Genomic DNA, 18,766 nt, shown 5'->3' with positions numbered 1-18,766 from the left:
TTCTCCCGGTCTAATATGTACAATCCTCCCTCCCCCAAAAAACAGTAACTGATAAAAATGAGGGGCAATTTTATTAGAATCCAGGGATCTCAGCTTTGGGCAGCGGCCGTGGGCAGCTTCACGTAACTCTTCATGGGGGGCAGTGGCCGAATCTTGCGGCCAGCCCAGCCGCCCTTGCGGTGCCATAGGCCACTGGAAGGCCTCTTGCCCAGCCAGCGGTTCCGCCCAGCCTTGCCGATGACCCGTTTGTTATGATCAATGTTGGATACCCGGCCTACTGTTGCCATGCACGTTTCCAGAACCTGACAGAGAAAACAGACGGAGGAGAATGCATCACAGAAGAAGAACCTGACGTTGACTGCATGACTGAGGCTTCTTAGGCTCACTTAGAGAAGGGAGAGGACAGGAGAAAATCACAGCAAAATTAAACCTGAGTGCATGTGCTATGGTCCTTGAAAACAAAAGGCATTGTTCCCTATCCATCACAGTGTCAAACTGACAGGGCATGCCTAGTCACACCGGCAGAAAAGGACACACCTAGCTCACCGTAGTTCCCAACATAAGACACCTAAGGAATTACCCGGGACCAGAAGAGTACATTCCAAGATGTCCTCCTTTGCTGTTCCCTCCCACCTGTACCCACACACACACACACCTGCATCTGCCTCTTGGAAGGCAGCTGGATGATGGCTGTTCCATTTACCTTCCGCAGCAGCACGCCACATGTCCCTGGGTAAGGGAGAAGGAGCTTTGCCACCCTCCACAAAGGAGGAGGTGGGGGCAGATTAGCAGCGGGACACACCCCAGACCCTGCCCTTGCTTTGCCCTTTAGGAGCAGATACAATGAAGCAGAGCGCATGCAATGTTTTAAGCAAAACACATGCACCTCTCCAGTCTCATTTTCCTTGTTTTTACCTTCTTCTCTGCAGGTGGACCACCTACGGGTCCAAGGGTTCAGAGAATTGGGACCTCAGGTACCCTTTGGCCTTCCAAATTCTAAGACCCCCAGGCAGCTCCTTTCCTCATACCTGCAGCACGGATATACTGGGCTCCCCGGCCTGGCTCACTCTCCACGTTGTTGATGAGAGTCCCCACAGGCAAGGCCCCAAGAGGATGTGCATCCCCTTCCCGAGCAGCAACTAAAATACAGAATTTCATCAGCACCGGACCCCTGGCATCCTCCGAGCCCATACACATCTGGTGGCCATCTCTTACCTGCCATCCGACCTATGTAATCAGAGTTCAGGATTATATCTCCAGCCTGCATGTTTTCTGTGGCAATGATCCAGCGTTTCCGGCTGCCCCCAGCAACCAGAGCTATGTCTGCTGATCTGTTCAGGGTGAGGGACATGTGAACAGATCATCTAGGCAGCCCTACATCTTCCGAAAAGCCCCAGAACAGCCATTCAGCTACACTATCATCATCTCACATCCCAAACTTGCCTACAGGGATCATAGCGGACCACGATGACCTTCTCCTCAAAGGGTCCTGGCTTTGCTTCCAGCTCAGGCCGGAACCGCAGAAAGTCAATCATGCGATAACATTGCTTGTGGCCCCCGCCAATACCATGCACTTGGATTCGGCCTGTGGTCAGGAAAGTGCAGAGACATGAGTCAGGTCAGATGAATCAGTTCCTAGCAGTGGGATCAGGCCCATCCTGGGCAGAGAGCAATGCTTTCCAACATTATGATACAAGCAGAAAAATGACAAAAAAAATTTGCATAGCAAATGGTAAATGGGGGTGGGAAAACACCTACATAGAACTTGATAAAAAACATAGTTATAAGATACTGAAATTATATAAAACTTCCAGGCAAAATCTCTACAAATTACTGAGTTCAGTAAGTTTGCCAAGCGGTGTAAATAGTGCTCAGCTGTTGTAAATTAAAAAAGTTTTTTTAAAATATTTATTTAGTTTTGAGAGATGAGAGCAAGACAGGGCATGAGCAAGGGAGGGGCAGAGAGAGACAGAGACACAGGATCCGAAGCAGGCTCCAGGCTCTGCGATGTCAGTACAGGGTCCGATGCGGGACTCAAACTCACAGGCCATGAGATCATGACTTGAGCCAAAGTTGGACACTTAACCAACTGAGCCACCTAGACACCCCATAAACTTTTGAAGGGCATGAAGAACAATGTAATTAACTTCATGTGTAGGATTGGTTTTTTTCAATTACCGAGATGGTCTTTAGGAGCACAGACCACCTTTCTGTTGCTTTGTATTCTATGCTTTCATTCTTACACACCTACTACATGCAGGAGTCCAATAAATGTTTTTGTTACAGTTCTCTGCATGTCAATAAATAGGCCTAGGATCCTGACATGTTTTTCCCCTTTAATGCTTAAATCCTCTTTGCCCTTGGTCTCACCTGTGTGGTTTCGGCCCCCGGACTTCCTCATCTTCACTGGTTTGATGGTGTACTTGGTACGACTCTTCCAGGACACAGAATTGGCACTAAGGGCCACAGAGGTAAGCACTGGGCGGCAGAGGAGCAACACTGAGGAGAAGGGCAGCTGGAGGAGGGTACTGCTTGTCACCTAGGAAGAAACAAATCTCTTTCCCTTAAAAGGTAACTGAAGACACATCAGAGAATCAAGGGTAAAGGAATAGACCAAGTGGCCTACTTCCTTCTAGGAATGTCCCAGACCAGCTGTCCAAAAGCTCCACCCTTCACCTTTGCACAAATGCCTGGGCAGAATGTTTGTACAGGTGTCTGTGTGTTGATTATTTCTCATTGGAGGTATATCTTCAATGGAATGTTCTCTCCTTGGTCCATCTCCTTCCAAATTTGGCTCAAACCTCTCCCTCTCTGGGAAACCCTTCCCTAAACAACTCCCTTCTCCAAACCTGGTAACTTCCCCACATCCCTGTGCCACCATCAGCACCAATGCCTTTTGCCCCTATGAGTTTATGTTTCTGGGAGTATTACAGATGTGAATGGAGGGGAAGGGCCACCTCTGTCTTGTTCCCTGTTGTATTCCCAGCATTTCACAGAGTAGGTTGGTGTGACTTTGATTTTAAGTATTCATCTGCCAAACTTTACCATCACCCAGGAAGGTCCAGAGGAATGAGACTTACTACTTCTCTTTTCTGTGACTCACCAATTGCCCACTAGGGACTTTGAGGATACCTTTACCTTAGCCTCCTAATCTTGTTATCTTGTCCTCTATTCTCTAATCTCAGCAGGAACTCATCTTTAACGGTTAAGAACTCAGGCTTTGAAGCCAGACTGTCTAGTCCAATAGCTACTGTATGATCTCAGACTCCTGATCAGTTTTTGCATAGTAAAATGGTAATGATAATTACCTTATACAGTGTTTGAAAGGAGTTCATTTATTTATTTTTGAGAGAGAGGGAGAGTCCGCACAAGCAGGGGAGGGGCAGAAAGAGACAGAGGAGCCCAAGCAGACTCCACGCTGTCAGCAGCGAGCCCCATGAGATCATGACCTGAGCCGAAATCGGATGCTCAACAGACTGAGCGCCCCAGGCGCCCCAGGAGTTCATTTATTTAAAATATCTGTTACTTATGCTTGGCTTACGATTGGCACTGAGTGTCAGTTATTACTGAAATCTGCACAGTGATCTGTAAAATACTTTCACCTCCAATATCTCGTCTGAGGAATCCTGTGGCCCTGTGGAATAGCCACGGTTACAGAAGAGAAGGCTGAGGCTGAGAGGGACTTATCCAACTTCCCAGGCGGGCGTGACTCCTGACCAGACTCGCATTCTCTGTCTTCCATCCCAGGGTGCCCACTCCGGCGGCCCGAATAGGCAGCCTCATTCGCAGACAGGGTGGATTACCTGGGCGGCCGGGAGCAGGCTCGAGCTGAGGGTGGCGACGGCCGGAGGCGTCAGGCTCAAGGAGCCCAGAGCGCGAGTCAGTACCCTCAGGGCCATGACGGTAGCCAGACTCCGCTGGGCTCAGCACACCACCGTTACTTTCAGCCAGGCCGCCTGGCGCCTTTACATGACGCTAACAAATCCCTGGGCCGTCGCTCCCTCATGACGTAATGCGGTGGGCAGAGAACGGGAGACCAAGGTGAATACACACCTCCTTTCCTCCTTGCGCGTGGCCACAGCCAATCCTCGGGCGACCCTTAGGTCGCGTGACTGATAAACCCGCTCCGCCCCCCTGAGCCGTCAAAACAATTACCTCGAGCGGCAGCCATGATGAATTTAAAGGGGCAGTACCGGCAAGGGCGGCAGCCAGACCGACAGACTGCGGGTGAGTCGGTAAGGGTACCTCTGGGGCTGAGGGTTGAGGTCCCGCTACTTCTTTTCCCCACTCCCGGACAGATGAACAACCACCCACCTGCAGACCTCACACAAGTCCGGACAGAAAAACTCCGCCCCCCCGCGATTCTTCCCGCCCCTCGGCGTCCAGACGGACAGACAGACGGCCTGCCCCGCCCCCTGCTCTACGGATAGACTCATCGACCGCGGGATTCTCTGGTCCCTGGGTCCTCTCTCCCGACGCGGACCCCCGCCGTACACCCGCACCTCCCCCTCTCGCCCCCGCCCATCTCATTCTGTCCCACCCTGGGCCCCGGGATAGGTCGACAGCCCGGGACACTTCTCCGATCCGCTTTCCCAACTCCCAGCGCAGTGTTTCCCTGTGACCCTGAGGCCGCTCTGAAGACCTGCCATTCTTCCCTGCATCATCAGTTGTCTGAGAGGCACCCTAAGGTGACTTCTCTCAGAGCCTGTTAGTAGGTGGTCACGACAGAGACAAAGCCATGAAAGTGAATGGGTCAGGAGTGACTAGGTCTTGCACCTCACCCTTTCCCAGACACACCCCTTGCCGCAGATCTCAGATCAAGTCCACTCCCTTCTTGGGAGAAAATAGCTCCCCAGGCATAGGGTGGGACGTTGGCTCTGGGAAGGAAGAGGGACACGCTGGTCGCCTTTGAAGGCCTGTAGGTAGAGAGAGGGAGGGTGTTTGCCCTGCGTAGGGCTCTGTGCCAGGTCCTCTGGGTGGCTGTGAGGTGGTGAGAGAAGGGGTGGGAACGCTGGACTTCTGGACTTTGGGCAGGGCAGATCCTTGTGAGTCCCTGGCTACTGAAAGAGTTTCTTCCGGGCTCTGGCCTGAGCGCCACAGCCGAGGGCCCTGCTCTGTATACCTACTGGTAAGAGGACTTCAAAGATGAGAAACAAGGCTCTTTTGAGGAAGTAGGAAGAGAGCCTGACACCTGGAGGGTGGGAAGTATGGGCTGAAGGCCTAGTGGGGAGAGAGGCAGACTTTACCGGGTTTGGAGATGCTGGCCTTAGCTCTGTGGGTGGCATAGTCTGAAGACCTGGAACTTTCTGGGGCCCTCTGTCTGGGTCGTGCAATGAACGCGTCTTTTTTTCCTTCTTCTCCCTCTCTTCCCTGTAACTTTGAAACCTGTACCTTTCCCATTTTTTGAAACCCCTGCACCATTTTCTTTATATCTCCTGTCTGCTTTAATTGTTTCCTTTGCAGCTCTCTCCAGAGACCCTCTGTGTTCCCTGTAATGCTCTCATCTGATTCCTTTTCCTATTACTGTCCCAAGCTCTCTCTTCAACAACATTTCCTATTCTCTTCCTAATTTCTAAATCCACCTGCTAGTTTTCAGCACTTCTGTTCCTTCTATTGTCTTTCCTCGCTCAACTCAATTCCTCTCCATCTCTCTTTGCCACAACCTTTACTTTGTGTTTAGTGTTGTAGGCTCCCTCCCCACTGATCACTCTCTCTCCAGAGACAGAAGGTCACCCATATTCTCCCTTGTCCCTTCCCTTGGATCCTCACCACCCTCTAACCAACGTACTCAGCTGCTCTTTCTTTTCTTTACCCCCACTGAGCTCTGTTGTTTCTCCCCAGCCCAGGCAAGGTCCCCCTGGCCAGGATGTCAGGCCTGGTGCTGGGGCAACGGGATGAGCCTGCAGGGCACCGGCTCAGCCAGGAGGAGATCCTGGGAAGTACCCGGCTGGTGAGCCAAGGGCTGGAGGCCCTACACAGTGAACATCAGGCTGTCCTGCAAAGTCTGTCCCATACCATTGAGTGTCTGCAGCAAGGAGGCCATGAAGAAGGGCTGGTGCATGAGAAGGCCCGGCAGCTGCGACGTTCCATGGAGAACATCGAGCTGGGGCTGAGTGAGGCCCAGGTGAGGGGAAGAGATGGTGCCAAGTGGCCTTGGAGGAGCATTTGCCTGATTGGAGTTTTGGGGTCATTTAGGATCTCCTTGTTCTAGATGCTTGCCTTCATTCATTCAGTAAACATGTATTAAGCCCCGACTTTGTGCCAGGCACAACTCCTCTGGGCACTGGAGACACATCGCTGAACTCAACAGTCAAAACTCTTTGCCATCTCAGAGCTTACATTCTAGCTTACATTTATTTGTGTATTATCTATATGTCAGAATAAGTGTATTCTGTGTGTCAGAGTGATAATTGCTAAAGATGAGAGGTAAGAATAAAACAGAGAAGGGGGTTGAGGGATACGGAGAGAGAAGATACACCTTTACATAGCGTGGTCAAAGAAAGTCTTCCTGAAAAGGTGGCATTTGAGCAAAGATTGGACAGTACACACGATGGCCCTGAACTGGAGCCTTCTCGACAAGTTCAGTGAGGACCAGTGTGTTGCAGTAGAGTGTGTGAGATGAAGCAAAATAGAGGCTAAAGTACAAGAGGTAGAAGGGGTGGGAGAGAAAGGGACAGATCATGTGAAACTTGAAGGTCGTCATAAGAACGTTGCTTTTACTTTGAATGAAATGAAAGCTATTGGAATATATTGAGCAGAGGAGTGATGTGGTCTAGCTTAACACTTTTTTATAACTTTATTTTTTATTTATTAAGCTTATTTATTTTGAGGTGGGGGAAACATGCAAGTAGGGAAGGGGCAGAGAGAGAGAGAGAGGGAAAGAGAGAGAATCCCAAGCAGGTTCTGCACCATCAGTGCATCAGCCTGTACAGAGCCTGATGTGGGGCTCGAACTCACGAACTGTGAGATCATGACCTGCACTGAAGTTGGACGCTTAACCGACTGAGCCACCCAGGTGCCCAAGTCTAGCTCAACATTTAAAAAGATCAGTTTGGGGCGCGTGTGGTGGCTCAGTCGGTTAAGCGTCTGACTCTTGATTTCAGGTCATGATCTCCACTATTTGTGAGATCTCCACTATCAATGTGGAGCCTGTTTGGGAAATTCTCTCTCTCTCTCCCTCTCTCAAAATAAATAAATTGACATTAAAAAAATAAAAGGATTATCTGGCTGCTGGGTTGAGAACAGACCCTAAGCAAAAAGGGCAGAAGCAGAGGCCAGGGAGGAGGCTGTTGTACCCATCCAGATGGGAACTGATGGTGGCCTGGCCCAGGGTGCTGAGAGAGTGGATTCAGAGTATATTTTGAAGGTAGAGCCATCGCTACCCAATCCCGCCTCATGGCTCCTGACAGCTTTGCTGGCAGTAGGCACCGCTCCCACTTATCCCTGAACGCTCCAATCCAGAGTGTGGCGCTTACAGGATGTGCCCATCTAGGTGATGCTGGCCTTGGCCAGCCACCTGAGCACAGTGGAGTCAGAGAAACAGAAGCTGCGGGCTCAGGTACGGCGGCTGTGTCAGGAGAACCAGTGGCTCCGGGACGAGCTGGCGGGCACCCAGCAGCGGCTGCAGCGCAGCGAGCAGGCGGTAGCCCAGCTGGAGGAGGAAAAGAAGCACCTGGAGTTCCTGGGGCAGTTGCGACAGTACGACGAGGATGGGCACACTGCGGTAAGCATGCACAGGCAAGGCTGGCCGCGGGGCAGACAGCTGGAAGCCGCACAGATGTGGGGGTGATTGCTTTATCTGCTGTAGGGGCCAGCAGTGCCACACAGCCTGCCCCCACCTGACAGGATGCGGGTCTTGACACCAACTCCAGAAAACTGCAAGGTAGAAACAGTTTTCACTCATTCAATGGACATTTAATTCCACGACACCTATGTACACCAGGTGCTGTGCGCCCTGCTGGGGATGCAACAGTGAACAGGCAGACAAAGTTCCTGCTCTCACAGTTATAGTTCGGGGTTGGGGGCAGACAGAGAAGCACCTGGACAATTCCAGTCCATAAGCCTAAGTGCTACAATGGGGGAAAGCATAGCAGAGTCGAGCAACACCCTCCTAAAATTTGCTCTCACAATGTGAAATTTAACCCTCAATCAACAGTCATTTATTTATCCTTCTGCCCTAGGTGGTGTGAGAGGATGTGTGTAAGGGAGATGTAAAGAACTATAAAAGAGGGGTGCCTGGGTAGCTTAGTGGTGGTGAAGTGTCTGACTTCAGCTCAGGTCACGATCTCAAGGTTCATGAGTTCGAGCCCTGCATTGGGCTCTCTGATGTTAGTGCAGAGCCTGCTTCAGATCCTGTTTCCCTCTCTTTCTGCGCCACCCCCCCACACACACACACCGTGCTCTCTTTTTCTCAAAAATAAACATTAAAAAAAATTTAAATTTATGTTTATTTATTTTTGAAGGAGAGAGAGAGAGACAGCATGAGTGGGGGAGGGGCAGAGAGAGAGGGAGACACAGAATCCAAAGCAGGCTCCAGGCTCTGAGCCATCAGCACAGAGCCTGATGTGGGGATCGAACTCAAAAGTTGTGAGATCATGACCTGAGCCGAAGTTGGATGCTTAACCAGCTGAACCACCCAGGTGCCCCTAAATAAACATTTTTTAAAGAAGATTGAAAAAAAAGAACTGTAAAAGAGTTCCTGCCTTCTCAAGCCTATAACATAGCTATAGGGCCAAGGCTTACACATGAGAACACGTATGTAACAACATAAAGCAGCAAATGCTCAGTGCTGGGTGAATGGTTGTCAGTATGGGAGGAATTTCAAGATTTGTTCGTGGGAGCTGGAATGGTCTGAGAAGGATTTACAGATGGGGTATTGGGATGGAAGGGTAAGACTGAGGTTGGATTTTTTTTAGCTGAACAGGTTAGGAGTTGGGCTGGATTTTAACGGATGATGAGGGGGAGGGAGAAGCTTTCTAGACTGGGGTTGGGTATGTGTCATAGATAAGGCTCCTGGGCTGGAAAGCTGATCTGTCCCAGGGAAGTGGGATGATTTGCAAGGGACAGACACATTGGTGAGTCTGGGTGGGAGGGCTGGAGGGGTTTGTAGAAGGCTGACATGCTTGGTGAGGCAAAGCAAATTTGCCCATGTGGAAGCAGGTGAGACCGTGAGGGTTGAGCACTAAGTCCAACATGAGAGGTAGCAGTTGAAGGGCGCAAGGCTGAGCCCGATGTGCTTTGGATACGTGTCAATAAGATCAGACACTCCCCGCCCTCAGGAAAGACAGGACAGACATATAATCAGTGTAAACACACAGAGATCAGCACTGGTCTATAATTACAAGAGTTGAAGAGGAGAGGGGTGGAGGCTAGAGAATGAAGGTACTTAGGAAACTCTTAATGTGATGGAAGGAGATTTACAAATAAGAGCGGTGTGAGATTGGTGGACAGTTGCTGGCCTTCTCAGGGGCAGAGACATGAACTAGGCTTTTCTCCAGCTGTCAGCGATTTCATGGGTTAGAGGGGCCCTGAAGAGGCAACTGGGGATATCTTGGCCTAAACGTGTTGCTTCTTCCCTTCCAGGAGGAGAAGGAGGGTGATGCCACCAAGGATTCCCTGGATGATCTCTTCCCCAATGAGGAGGAGGAAGACCCCAGCAATGGCTGTGAGTCTGCCTCTGGGCCTGGAGGGTGAAACGGTGCAGCAGGGGGCTGGTCCTAATGGTGGCCCACCTTGCATACAGGATGCTCCCTTTCCAGAAATAGGTTCTCCACTTTCCCTGGATATAGGGCGGGACTGGGCTAGTGCTTTGATTTCCTCAGCCTCCCCATTGTTCATCAATATTTATTAAACGCTTCCTGTGTACTGGGCACTATGGTGGACATTAGGGATACCGAGATGACAGTTATGGAGTTCTCGCCAGTAAGAAGCTCATAGTCGAATGAGAGAATGGCCCTGGAGTCATGGAAGAGCATGAGCTCCTCAAGGGAAAGAACCAGGTCTTATTTTTGTATCCCTGACGCAGCCCCTGGCTCATGCTGATGGAGTAACTTTTGTTGAATGAATGAATTAGTGGGTGAACAAGTGGGTTTGTGAGGGGCCCAGGTACAAGGGAGTGAGAAAAGGAATAGCAGCTGGGGTGGATCTTCAGGGAGGGCCTGGCGAGGGGTGGACGCGGGCACAGAACAAGGCACGGAGAGGAGGGACGGCAAAGGGGAGAAGAGTGCCCCGAGGAAGTTTCCTGTTCACTGTCTGTGATGGTTAGTGTCCCGTGGCCAGGGCGCCCAGCACAGCGGATATGAGATCCCAGCGAGGCTGCGGACACTGCACAACTTGGTGATCCAGTATGCCGCCCAGGGTCGCTATGAGGTGGCCGTGCCGCTCTGCAAGCAGGCACTGGAGGACTTGGAGCGCACATCTGGCCGCGGCCACCCCGATGTCGCGACCATGCTCAACATCCTTGCTTTGGTGTATCGGTGAGTCCTGGCCTCCTCCTCTCCTGAATCAGCCTCCAGATTCCCACCTCAACCCACTTTTGGCTCCCATTCCTCCTCTCCCCAGGGGACCTCTTCTGCCTGCTGGGCCTCCTAAGTGACCCCACTAGGGGCTTTCTCTTGCACCAGTACTCTCTTGTTCTTTCCATACCCGAGCCCTTGACCTCAGAGACACGCATGTCTCAGCCTCTTTGCTTCTCCGTTCTTTCCTTTGGGGAGGGTCTCTTTCCCTCTCTGTCTCCATCAATTGCATCCTATAACCTGTCTCCTCTTGGCGTGGCAGTGTTCTGCATCCAGGGACAGGTGTGTTGGTGAACTCTCACTGCTTAAGGCTTCCTGTCTCCTCGTGGGGCCCCCAATCCCTAAACATACCTCCATATTCCTAAAGGGAAGGAGGGAAGAAGATGGCTTGGGTCAGAGTTCAGGGTAACCCCTTGTTACTTCTCTCCTCTTCCAGGGACCAGAATAAGTATAAGGAAGCTGCCCACCTGCTGAATGATGCCCTCAGCATCCGGGAGAGCACCCTGGGCCGGGACCACCCTGCTGTCAGTATTTCTTGCCCTCCTTGCTCTATGCTACTTTGGCTTCTCTTAGTTTGTTTATCCACTGCCCTCAGCTCACTCACTAGGGGTGCTCAGGGAAGAAGCGTGAGGGCTCTGTTCTTCCAGGCACTCTCTGCTAAGCCCAGTGGTTCTCAACTCTCTGAGACCCAGTGATTCCTTCTTATAATGAGTATTTTCCTGAAACATAATTCGTAGATGCTGTAACTGACCTGTGCATACAATTCCAAAAACTATTGAGCAATACCTTATTAATATGAAAGAGAAAGGGGCGCCTGGCTGGCTCAGTCAGTTAAGCATCTGACTCTTGATTTCAGCTCAGGTCATGGGCTCACAGTTCGTGAGATTGGGCCACATAGGACTCTATGCGGAGCCTGCTTGGGATTCTCCCTTTCTCTCTCTCTCTGTCCCTCTCCCACATGTGCACACATGGCTCTTTCTCTCTCTCTCTCTCAAAAGACATAAATAAACTTAAAAAAAGAGAGAAACAAAGAAAGTAACTTCCAATAAAATAATATATAGTATACTCACAATAAAACGAGAACATAGTAACAGTTTTATTGAGTACAACCATTCAAGAAAACATAATATGTGATTTACGTATAACCCAATATGATATTTAACTTTAGATTTAGAAAAAGTATAAGACCAGTAAGACATTCTATATAAGAAGTACTGAAAAAATGACAGAGCAGGGGTGCCCGGATGGCTCAGTCAGAAAAGCATGTGACTCTTGATCTTGGAGCCTATGCCCCACAATGAGTGTAGAGATTACTAAGAACGTAAGTGAATAGAATTTTTAAAAAATGACAGAGCGGAAGTATTGGTGGATACAAGATTAAGATCCAGTGTTAGACTAAGTAACGACAGGCCAGATTTATTCGTATATGATAAGAGAAAGAGAGAAATAACCTTAAATAGGGATAGCATGCCAAGACAAATGATCAACTGTGGAAAATCAAGTGGGGAAAATGAGAAACAAGATATTTTTGCGAATGCGCTGTGTGAAAATAATTTCTATGTTACAACATGTGATAGAGATGATGTCGCTCAGAAAACATAGCTCCTATCTTGATATCCCACTAAGTGTCAAAGCTTACAGTGTTTGACGGTCTGGCGGGACATTCCAAAGTTAGCAGAGCTGTCCCACACGCGCAGAACATCCTTCCTTCCCAAAGGTAATGCCCCCAGTCTTTATGGCAACCCCAAACCCCACAAAACCTCACCTACAGAAATATCTAGAAATCCCCCTAGGGGGCGATACCAACCCCAGAGAGAACCTCAGAACCTCCAGTTCAGCTGCTTCTCCCCACGGCGGCTGCCTCCACCCGCCTCCGCCTCCGGTTAGGATGACAGAGTCCAGTTCTCTTGGGACTTGTGCAGCGTGGGGCCCTGTTGTCCGGGAGGAGGAGGACCTCCGGTGCTCCAGGTCCCTGAAAGCACCGACGCTGAGAAGGCGGCCTGTCTCCCTAGGTGGCTGCCACACTCAACAATCTGGCTGTGCTCTATGGCAAGAGGGGCAAATACAAGGAGGCAGAGCCACTGTGCCAGCGCGCACTGGAGATCCGCGAAAAGGTGCCTGTGCCTGCTCCCTCTTCCCTGCTGCAGTGACCTTCCCCCATCATCTCTTTTCCAGATCAGCCTCCTCAATCACTTTTTTTCCTCAACCCCCTTCCCGGCCTCTTCCCTCCTGTCCTGCCCTCCCCCTTGCTCCCCACACGGGCATGGGCACACATGGTTACACACCCCCCCCACACTCATAGCCATCCATCACTCCTTTACTCCCCTCCAGGTCCTCGGCACTGACCACCCAGATGTGGCAAAGCAGCTGAACAACCTGGCCCTGTTGTGCCAAAACCAGGGCAAGTACGAGGCCGTGGAGCGCTATTACCGGCGGGCACTGGCCATCTATGAGGGGCAGCTGGGGCCGGACAACCCTAACGTAGCCCGGACCAAGAACAACCTGGTAAGGGAGGAAGGGATGGAGTCCTTGGAGGGAGGCGAAGGGAGAGCACCATATTGCAGTGCACTAACCCCGTCATCTTTGTGTGTCTGGGGCTGCCTTTGGGCTGAGGGATCCGCCTCATCCCAGGGGGAAAGCCAAGTCCCCTAGCCTCCTGGGAGTGGAGCGAGGACATCCTTGACCCTGCAGCTAGCAAAGGAAGTGTGAGGAGGATCTCTGGGGAAGAGAGGCCAAGAAGTGGAAAGCCCTGAGCCCTGCTGAGACTCTGTCCTGTGTTTTTGCTTTTCTGCCTGCAGGCTTCCTGTTACCTGAAACAGGGCAAATATGCCGAGGCTGAGACGCTCTACAAAGAGATCCTGACCCGGGCCCATCTGCAGGAGTTTGGGTCTGTGGATGGTGAGTGGGGTTGGCCCCGGGGGGGGGCGGGGCGCTGCAGGGTGGGAAAGAAATGCAGACCAAAGGTAGGGGGTTAGGCCCTAGAGGTTCCCAGGCAGAGCCAAACCCCTTGAGTCCAACCCCTGGGTCTCTGGGTCCTGGCTCCCCCACATACTGTGTAGCTCTGTTCTCTAACCTTACCACCCCATCCCGTGTATCACCCCCAGATGACCACAAGCCCATCTGGATGCATGCAGAGGAGCGGGAGGAAATGAGCAAAGTGAGTGTGGGGCCCGGCCTGGGGAGCCCGAGGCTGCCTGGGGCTCTGGTTTACTCCTTGCGCTAGCCCAGCGCCTTCCTTACTTCCCACCTGAGCACCGGCCACAGGGTGCCTTCCCCAGCCCAGTCTGCACCCGCACCCCTTGCACTCCAGCACTCCTGTGCTCTCATTTCTGGCTTCCTCTCCCCTCTGTTCTGCAGAGCCGGCACCGAGAGGGTGGCACACCCTATACTGAGTACGGAGGCTGGTACAAGGCCTGCAAAGTGAGCAGGTGAGCTGCCAGCGAGAAGCTGGCTTGGCCTCTGACACTCTCCATCCAAGACCTGATCCTGGCCCCTGGGACCTTTTCCCTTCTTCCCTTTGACTTTTCCTTGGCCTTAGCTTTGCCCCTTCTCTCGCCCGTTTCTTTTCTTTCTTTTTGTTTTAAATTTTTTTTTGTTTTTTGTTTATTTTTGAGACAGAGAGACAGAGCACGAGTGGGGGAGGGGCAGAGAGAGAGGGAGATGCAGAATCTGAAACAGGCTCCAGGCTCTGAGCTGTCAGCACAGAACCTGAAGCGGGGCTCGAGCCCATAAACCGTGAGATCATGACCTGAGCCGAAGTTGGACGCTTAACCAACTGAGCCACCCAGGCGCCCCCCACCCACTTCTTTTCTGAGTCCATCTTCACTTCCTTCCCACAGCCCGACAGTAAACACCACTCTGCGAAACCTGGGAGCTCTGTACAGGCGCCAGGGAAAGCTGGAGGCTGCTGAGACCCTAGAAGAATGTGCCCTGCGCTCTCAGAAACAGGTCAGTGACCAGGAGGGGACAGGGGAAGGAGGTCTGGAAGGTAGGCCCTGGGGACGGGGGATCACTGAGGCTTCTTGTGAATCTCAGAAGATTAAAAGGAGAGGCTGAGGAGGAAGCCGGGGACAGGAAGGTGAGACACTCTTTGTGGTTGTTTTTAAGTGTGTTCCTACCCCTTCACCTGCGCTCTACGGTCAGGACTCCAAGTTCGACGTTCATATCACTAAATGGGACCATTACAAGGGAAGCTGCGTGGGGCACCTGCGTAGCTCAGTTGGCTGAGTGTCTGACTCTTGATTTTGGCTCAGGTCATGATCTCACGGTTCATGTGATCAAGCCCTGCATTGGACTCTGTGCTGACAGCACAGAATCTGCTTGGGATTCTCTCTCTCCCTTAAAAAAAAAAAAAAGGGAAGCCATGTCCTTTCACAATTTGAAGAATCTACTGCAGAGGAGCATGGGTGGTGTGAGGGAGGGAGTTGAGGTTGAGGGGAGCCCAAAGTCAGAGTTTCTCAAATTGTGGGTTGTGATTCATTAGTGTGTTTTTTTTTTCTTATAAAGTTTATTTATTTTGAGAGAGATAGAGTATGAGAGGGGCACAGAGAGAAAGAGAGAGAATCCCAAGCAGGCTCTGCACTGTCAGCAAGGAGTCCAATGTGGGGCTTGAACTCAGGAAACTTCAGATCATGACCTGAGCCAAAATCAAGAGTCAGACAGTCGACCAACTGAGCCACCCGGGTGCCCCTCATTTGTGGGGTTTGAAATCAATTCAGTGTGGGCCATAGTTAAAATATGTATGTATCTCTATGTAGGAATGCATTGCAAAGACGTAAGCTCTTCCCAATCTGTGTAATGTGTATGCTAGGACATCACAAGGGAAAATGTTTTCCTTGTTGGGGCTGATGGTGAAAAAAGTTTGAACGTCCCATCCTGAGCAGTTAAGGAGTGCAGAGTCCTAGCTCCTTCCTTTTCCTTCCAGGGCACTGACCCTATCAGTCAGACCAAGGTGGCCGAGCTACTTGGGGAAGGTGACAGCGGAAGGACCTCTCAGGAGGGCTCTGGGGGCAGCGTGAAATTCGAGGGAGGTGAAGATGCTTCTGTGGCCGTGGAATGGTCAGGGGTGAGTCTCATTACTGCCCCTTGATCTCTCCTCCCTCTTGCTGGTGGTGGTGAGAGGCTCTGGGCCTGTCCATGTAGGACACGGGCACATATTGTCCACCAGTTCAGTTAGCCCATCCCTTTAGGGGTATCTGCAAGCCATCTATCGATAGAGCTCTTGTTTTCAATCACTAGGCTTTGGGGGGAGGCGGGAAGTGTGCAGAATAAATGATGTCAGTAGACTCAGAAGGCAGCCTGATAGGATCTCCTTAGCTTCTCTTCCTCACCCCTTTCTGCCAGGATGGCAGTGGGACCCTACAGAGAAGTGGTTCTCTGGGCAAGATCCGGGATGTGCTTCGTAGAAGCAGTGAACTCCTGGTGAGGAAGCTCCAGGGGACTGAGCCTCGGCCCTCCAGGTACACAGGGAAACTGAGATACGGCAAAGCAAGCCAGTGAGCCCTTGCCTCCAGCTCCTCTTGGACCCTCATCTCTGGAGGGGAAGTATCTTGGAGAGAAACATGGAGGAGGGTCAGTGGGATGGCCATGGAGAAAGAGTCTGGGCAAAATGGGTGCCCCAGTGTTCAGGAAAACTGAGGAGATATTGGTTACAGATGAAGATAAGAGAGTGTGTATGAGTGTGTGTATGTGTGTGTGTGTGGGTGTCCGATGGGGAGGAGGCACTGATTTGACATGTGCCCGAGAGGCCCACAGCATTAGGGCCACAAATGGGGAAGAGAAGAGGCCTCAGTTCTTTCTTTTTGCATTGTAGCAGCAACATGAAGCGGGCAGCCTCCTTAAACTATCTGAATCAACCCAGTGCAGCACCCCTCCAGGTGAGAGCAGCACTCGTGAGCATATAGGTGGGTGAGAAAGAAAGGGTAGCCATGGACCAAGAGCAGTAGGAGTTAGGGAAAAGGAGAGAATCCTCAGGGATGAAGACTCCAGCCAGGGAATTAGAGTTGGGTGGATGAGAATCAGGCAGCTTGAAGAGGGTGGTGACCACCAAGGGGCAGTTTTGGGTCAGAGATGGCAGCAAAGAAATGAATCAGGAAGGGAAAAGGAATCGATGTTCTTTAAACTGGTACTTTGAAATTATGAATAATTTAGGAATGATTTGCTCTACCTCCTGCAGCCACCATATTCTTTACCTTGGGGGCTCAGTAGCAGATGAGGAGGGAAAAAGAAAAAAAGTATTAATTATCTACATTTTGGAAACCAATAATGACTTTTTTTTTTTTTTTTTTTTTTTGAGAGACAGAGCACAGGCAGGGGAGGAACAGAGAGAGAGGGATATACAGAATCTGAAGCAGGCTCCAGGCTTTGAGCTGTCAGCACAGAGCCTGATGCAGGGCTTGAACTCATGAGCCGTGAGATCATGACCTGAGCTGAAGTCGGATGCCTAACCGACTGAGCCACCCAGGCGCCCCAAAAATGACATCTTAATGGGAAGAGACTATTTGTATCAACACATTCAAAGTATGTACTGATATGCATGTGGCTCTTCCCAGTGTTTTCTCCACCAGATTGTGGCCTTCTTGAAAATCCTAGCAAAAGCTAAAACTAAACAGAGTCACGGAGCTTGGGACTGAGGTTACAGGCTCCGTCCTAGGTCTAGATAGATTGCAGATAGATTGCAGCCATGAAATGGATAGACTCCAGGGGACAGTCTTCAGTGAGGCTGAGGTCCCTGGGCCGATGGCATGGTGTTGTCTGTTTCAGGTCTCCCGGGGCCTCAGTGCCAGCACCACGGACCTCTCTTCAAGCAGCTGACATTCAACTGAGCCCCCAGGTCTGCTGGGTCTCCCCCCAGACAGCCCTCTCAGCATTCCCTATTGCTCCTGGCTCTTCCCGCCCCAAGGTGGGACAGTGAAGGGAGAGCAGTTAACCAGAAGATTGCTGCTGCCCTAGGGTCTTGGCTCCCTCCTCAGGAATCCGCCTCAGGAAGGACCCTCAGGACATCCTCTCCCCCGTAGTCCTCTAGAGAAGCTAGCTCTGAGGCCCCCAAGATGCATAAAGAGCAGGTATGCATCTCAGAGATGGAGTCTGCTGCTGGCTCTTCTGCCAGAGGGTTTGGGGCAGGCCAGCCAAGCTGCCCTTGCTCTGGCCTCTCTTGTTCCCTCTGCTGCCTCACTTCAGGTCCGTGTATTTCACTTTTCTTAAATAAAAGAATCAGGTAACCATTTTGCCACTCGAGTCCTGACCGAAGAGGGTAGGGAGCAAGGGTTGTGTGGGGGGCCCTTCACAGAAGGGCAACGGGCAGTGATGGATGGGGCAACACGAGAAGTGTTGATTCACGGATCTCTCCTCTCTTCCTTCCCTTGTTTGTATCCTCTCCAGCAGGGCCTGCAGGAAGGCATCTGGGGGATGGGGGAGGAGGCCCACAACCCAAGGAGAAGGTGCTAGGGACTGGGTTGTCAGGGACATGTGGTGGCCATGTGGCAGGACCCTGGAGTCCTGGCGCCACTGCTCCCGGCCTGTGAGGCCCTCTGTGGCTGCCCCTCCTCCTCCCAGCTGCTTGGGGGAAGGGAGGTCTAAGCAGGCCTGGGGGGCCCTCCGGAGCCGGAGGGGGATGAGGCACTCACTATCCATCCCCTCTCAGCATATCCTGGAGGCCTGAGCAGCAGCTGGGGCCCATCTTCTAAAGCTTGACTCCTCCTGACCCGCCTCCTACACCCCTTGCTGCTTTCACAACAAAGAAAGAATGTGGGGGTGGTGGCGCTGGGGGTGGGGGGTGCCTGGAGCAAGGGCTGCGCTGGGCCTCCCCACAGCTGGAGACTTGGCCATGCCCTGCAGCCCAGGCTGCCTGGAGATGGACTTGGGATAAATTTGTCAGTTTAACAGCCTTCAGCCAGGCTGAGGCCTGGCCGGTTTCTACCTTTGGGTTCAGATTGGTCCACAATCCAAACCAGAACCCGGCCATGCACTGGCCCCTCACTTCTCCAGGGGTTCCATAGTATCTCCAGGCTACCTTGCTTGGGGACATCAAAGACACCCTTTTGTTCTAGGTCTTCCTCAGGATTTCTGGTTGCTGAGAAGTGAGCCAAAGCCCGCTTTTCCCCACTCCTACCCAGAGAATTTGGGGGAAATGCTGGTCAGAGCCCCCAGGAAGGCCCAGAACTGACAATCCTCCCCAGGGGCCATAAGAGTCACTTTGGTTCTCTGAGTCCCTGCAGACTGAGCGGGCAGTAGGCACAGCCGACGGCCCCCTA

The 18,766-nt window shown here is 51.7% G+C and overlaps 2 protein-coding genes across 3 annotated transcripts; one reads left to right on the top strand and one right to left on the bottom strand.

Moving 5' to 3' along the window:
* Window positions 1-52: 52 nt before the first annotated feature.
* Window positions 53-3,986, bottom strand: MRPL2 (mitochondrial ribosomal protein L2). The gene is made up of 7 exons (XM_039231108.1): window positions 3,804-3,986; window positions 2,371-2,539; window positions 1,444-1,585; window positions 1,216-1,331; window positions 1,029-1,139; window positions 656-729; window positions 53-302 (listed from the first exon to the last, which is right to left on the bottom strand). Exons 1-7 carry the CDS (start codon window positions 3,897-3,899, stop codon window positions 90-92), a joined length of 921 nt encoding a protein of 306 aa, XP_039087039.1. The 5' UTR covers window positions 3,900-3,986; the 3' UTR covers window positions 53-89.
* A 180-nt stretch (window positions 3,987-4,166) lies between these two features.
* KLC4 (kinesin light chain 4) lies at window positions 4,167-17,737 on the top strand. 2 transcript variants are annotated; one of them, XM_039231106.1, is made up of 16 exons: window positions 4,167-4,227; window positions 5,842-6,124; window positions 7,493-7,723; window positions 9,583-9,664; window positions 10,265-10,475; window positions 10,951-11,038; window positions 12,527-12,628; window positions 12,846-13,019; window positions 13,313-13,412; window positions 13,619-13,671; window positions 13,872-13,942; window positions 14,354-14,462; window positions 15,439-15,579; window positions 15,858-15,973; window positions 16,327-16,390; window positions 17,277-17,737. In XM_039231106.1, the coding sequence occupies exons 2-16, from the start codon at window positions 5,867-5,869 to the stop codon at window positions 17,325-17,327; spliced, it is 1,851 nt and encodes a 616-aa protein (XP_039087037.1). In that variant the 5' UTR covers window positions 4,167-4,227; window positions 5,842-5,866; the 3' UTR covers window positions 17,328-17,737. The 2 variants fall into 2 exon arrangements, with proteins under 2 accessions (XP_039087037.1, XP_039087038.1); XM_039231107.1 differs by having other exon boundaries at window positions 4,200-4,235.
* The last annotated feature ends 1,029 nt before the right edge of the window (window positions 17,738-18,766 follow it).

This window comes from Hyaena hyaena, unplaced genomic scaffold (genome assembly GCF_003009895.1).
Source record: "Hyaena hyaena isolate Hyena2069 unplaced genomic scaffold, ASM300989v1 scaffold_55, whole genome shotgun sequence".
Classification (NCBI taxonomy): domain Eukaryota; kingdom Metazoa; phylum Chordata; class Mammalia; order Carnivora; family Hyaenidae; genus Hyaena; species Hyaena hyaena.
The sequence above is the reverse complement of the archived record's forward strand: the minus strand, read 5'-3'. Positions and strand labels throughout refer to the sequence as shown.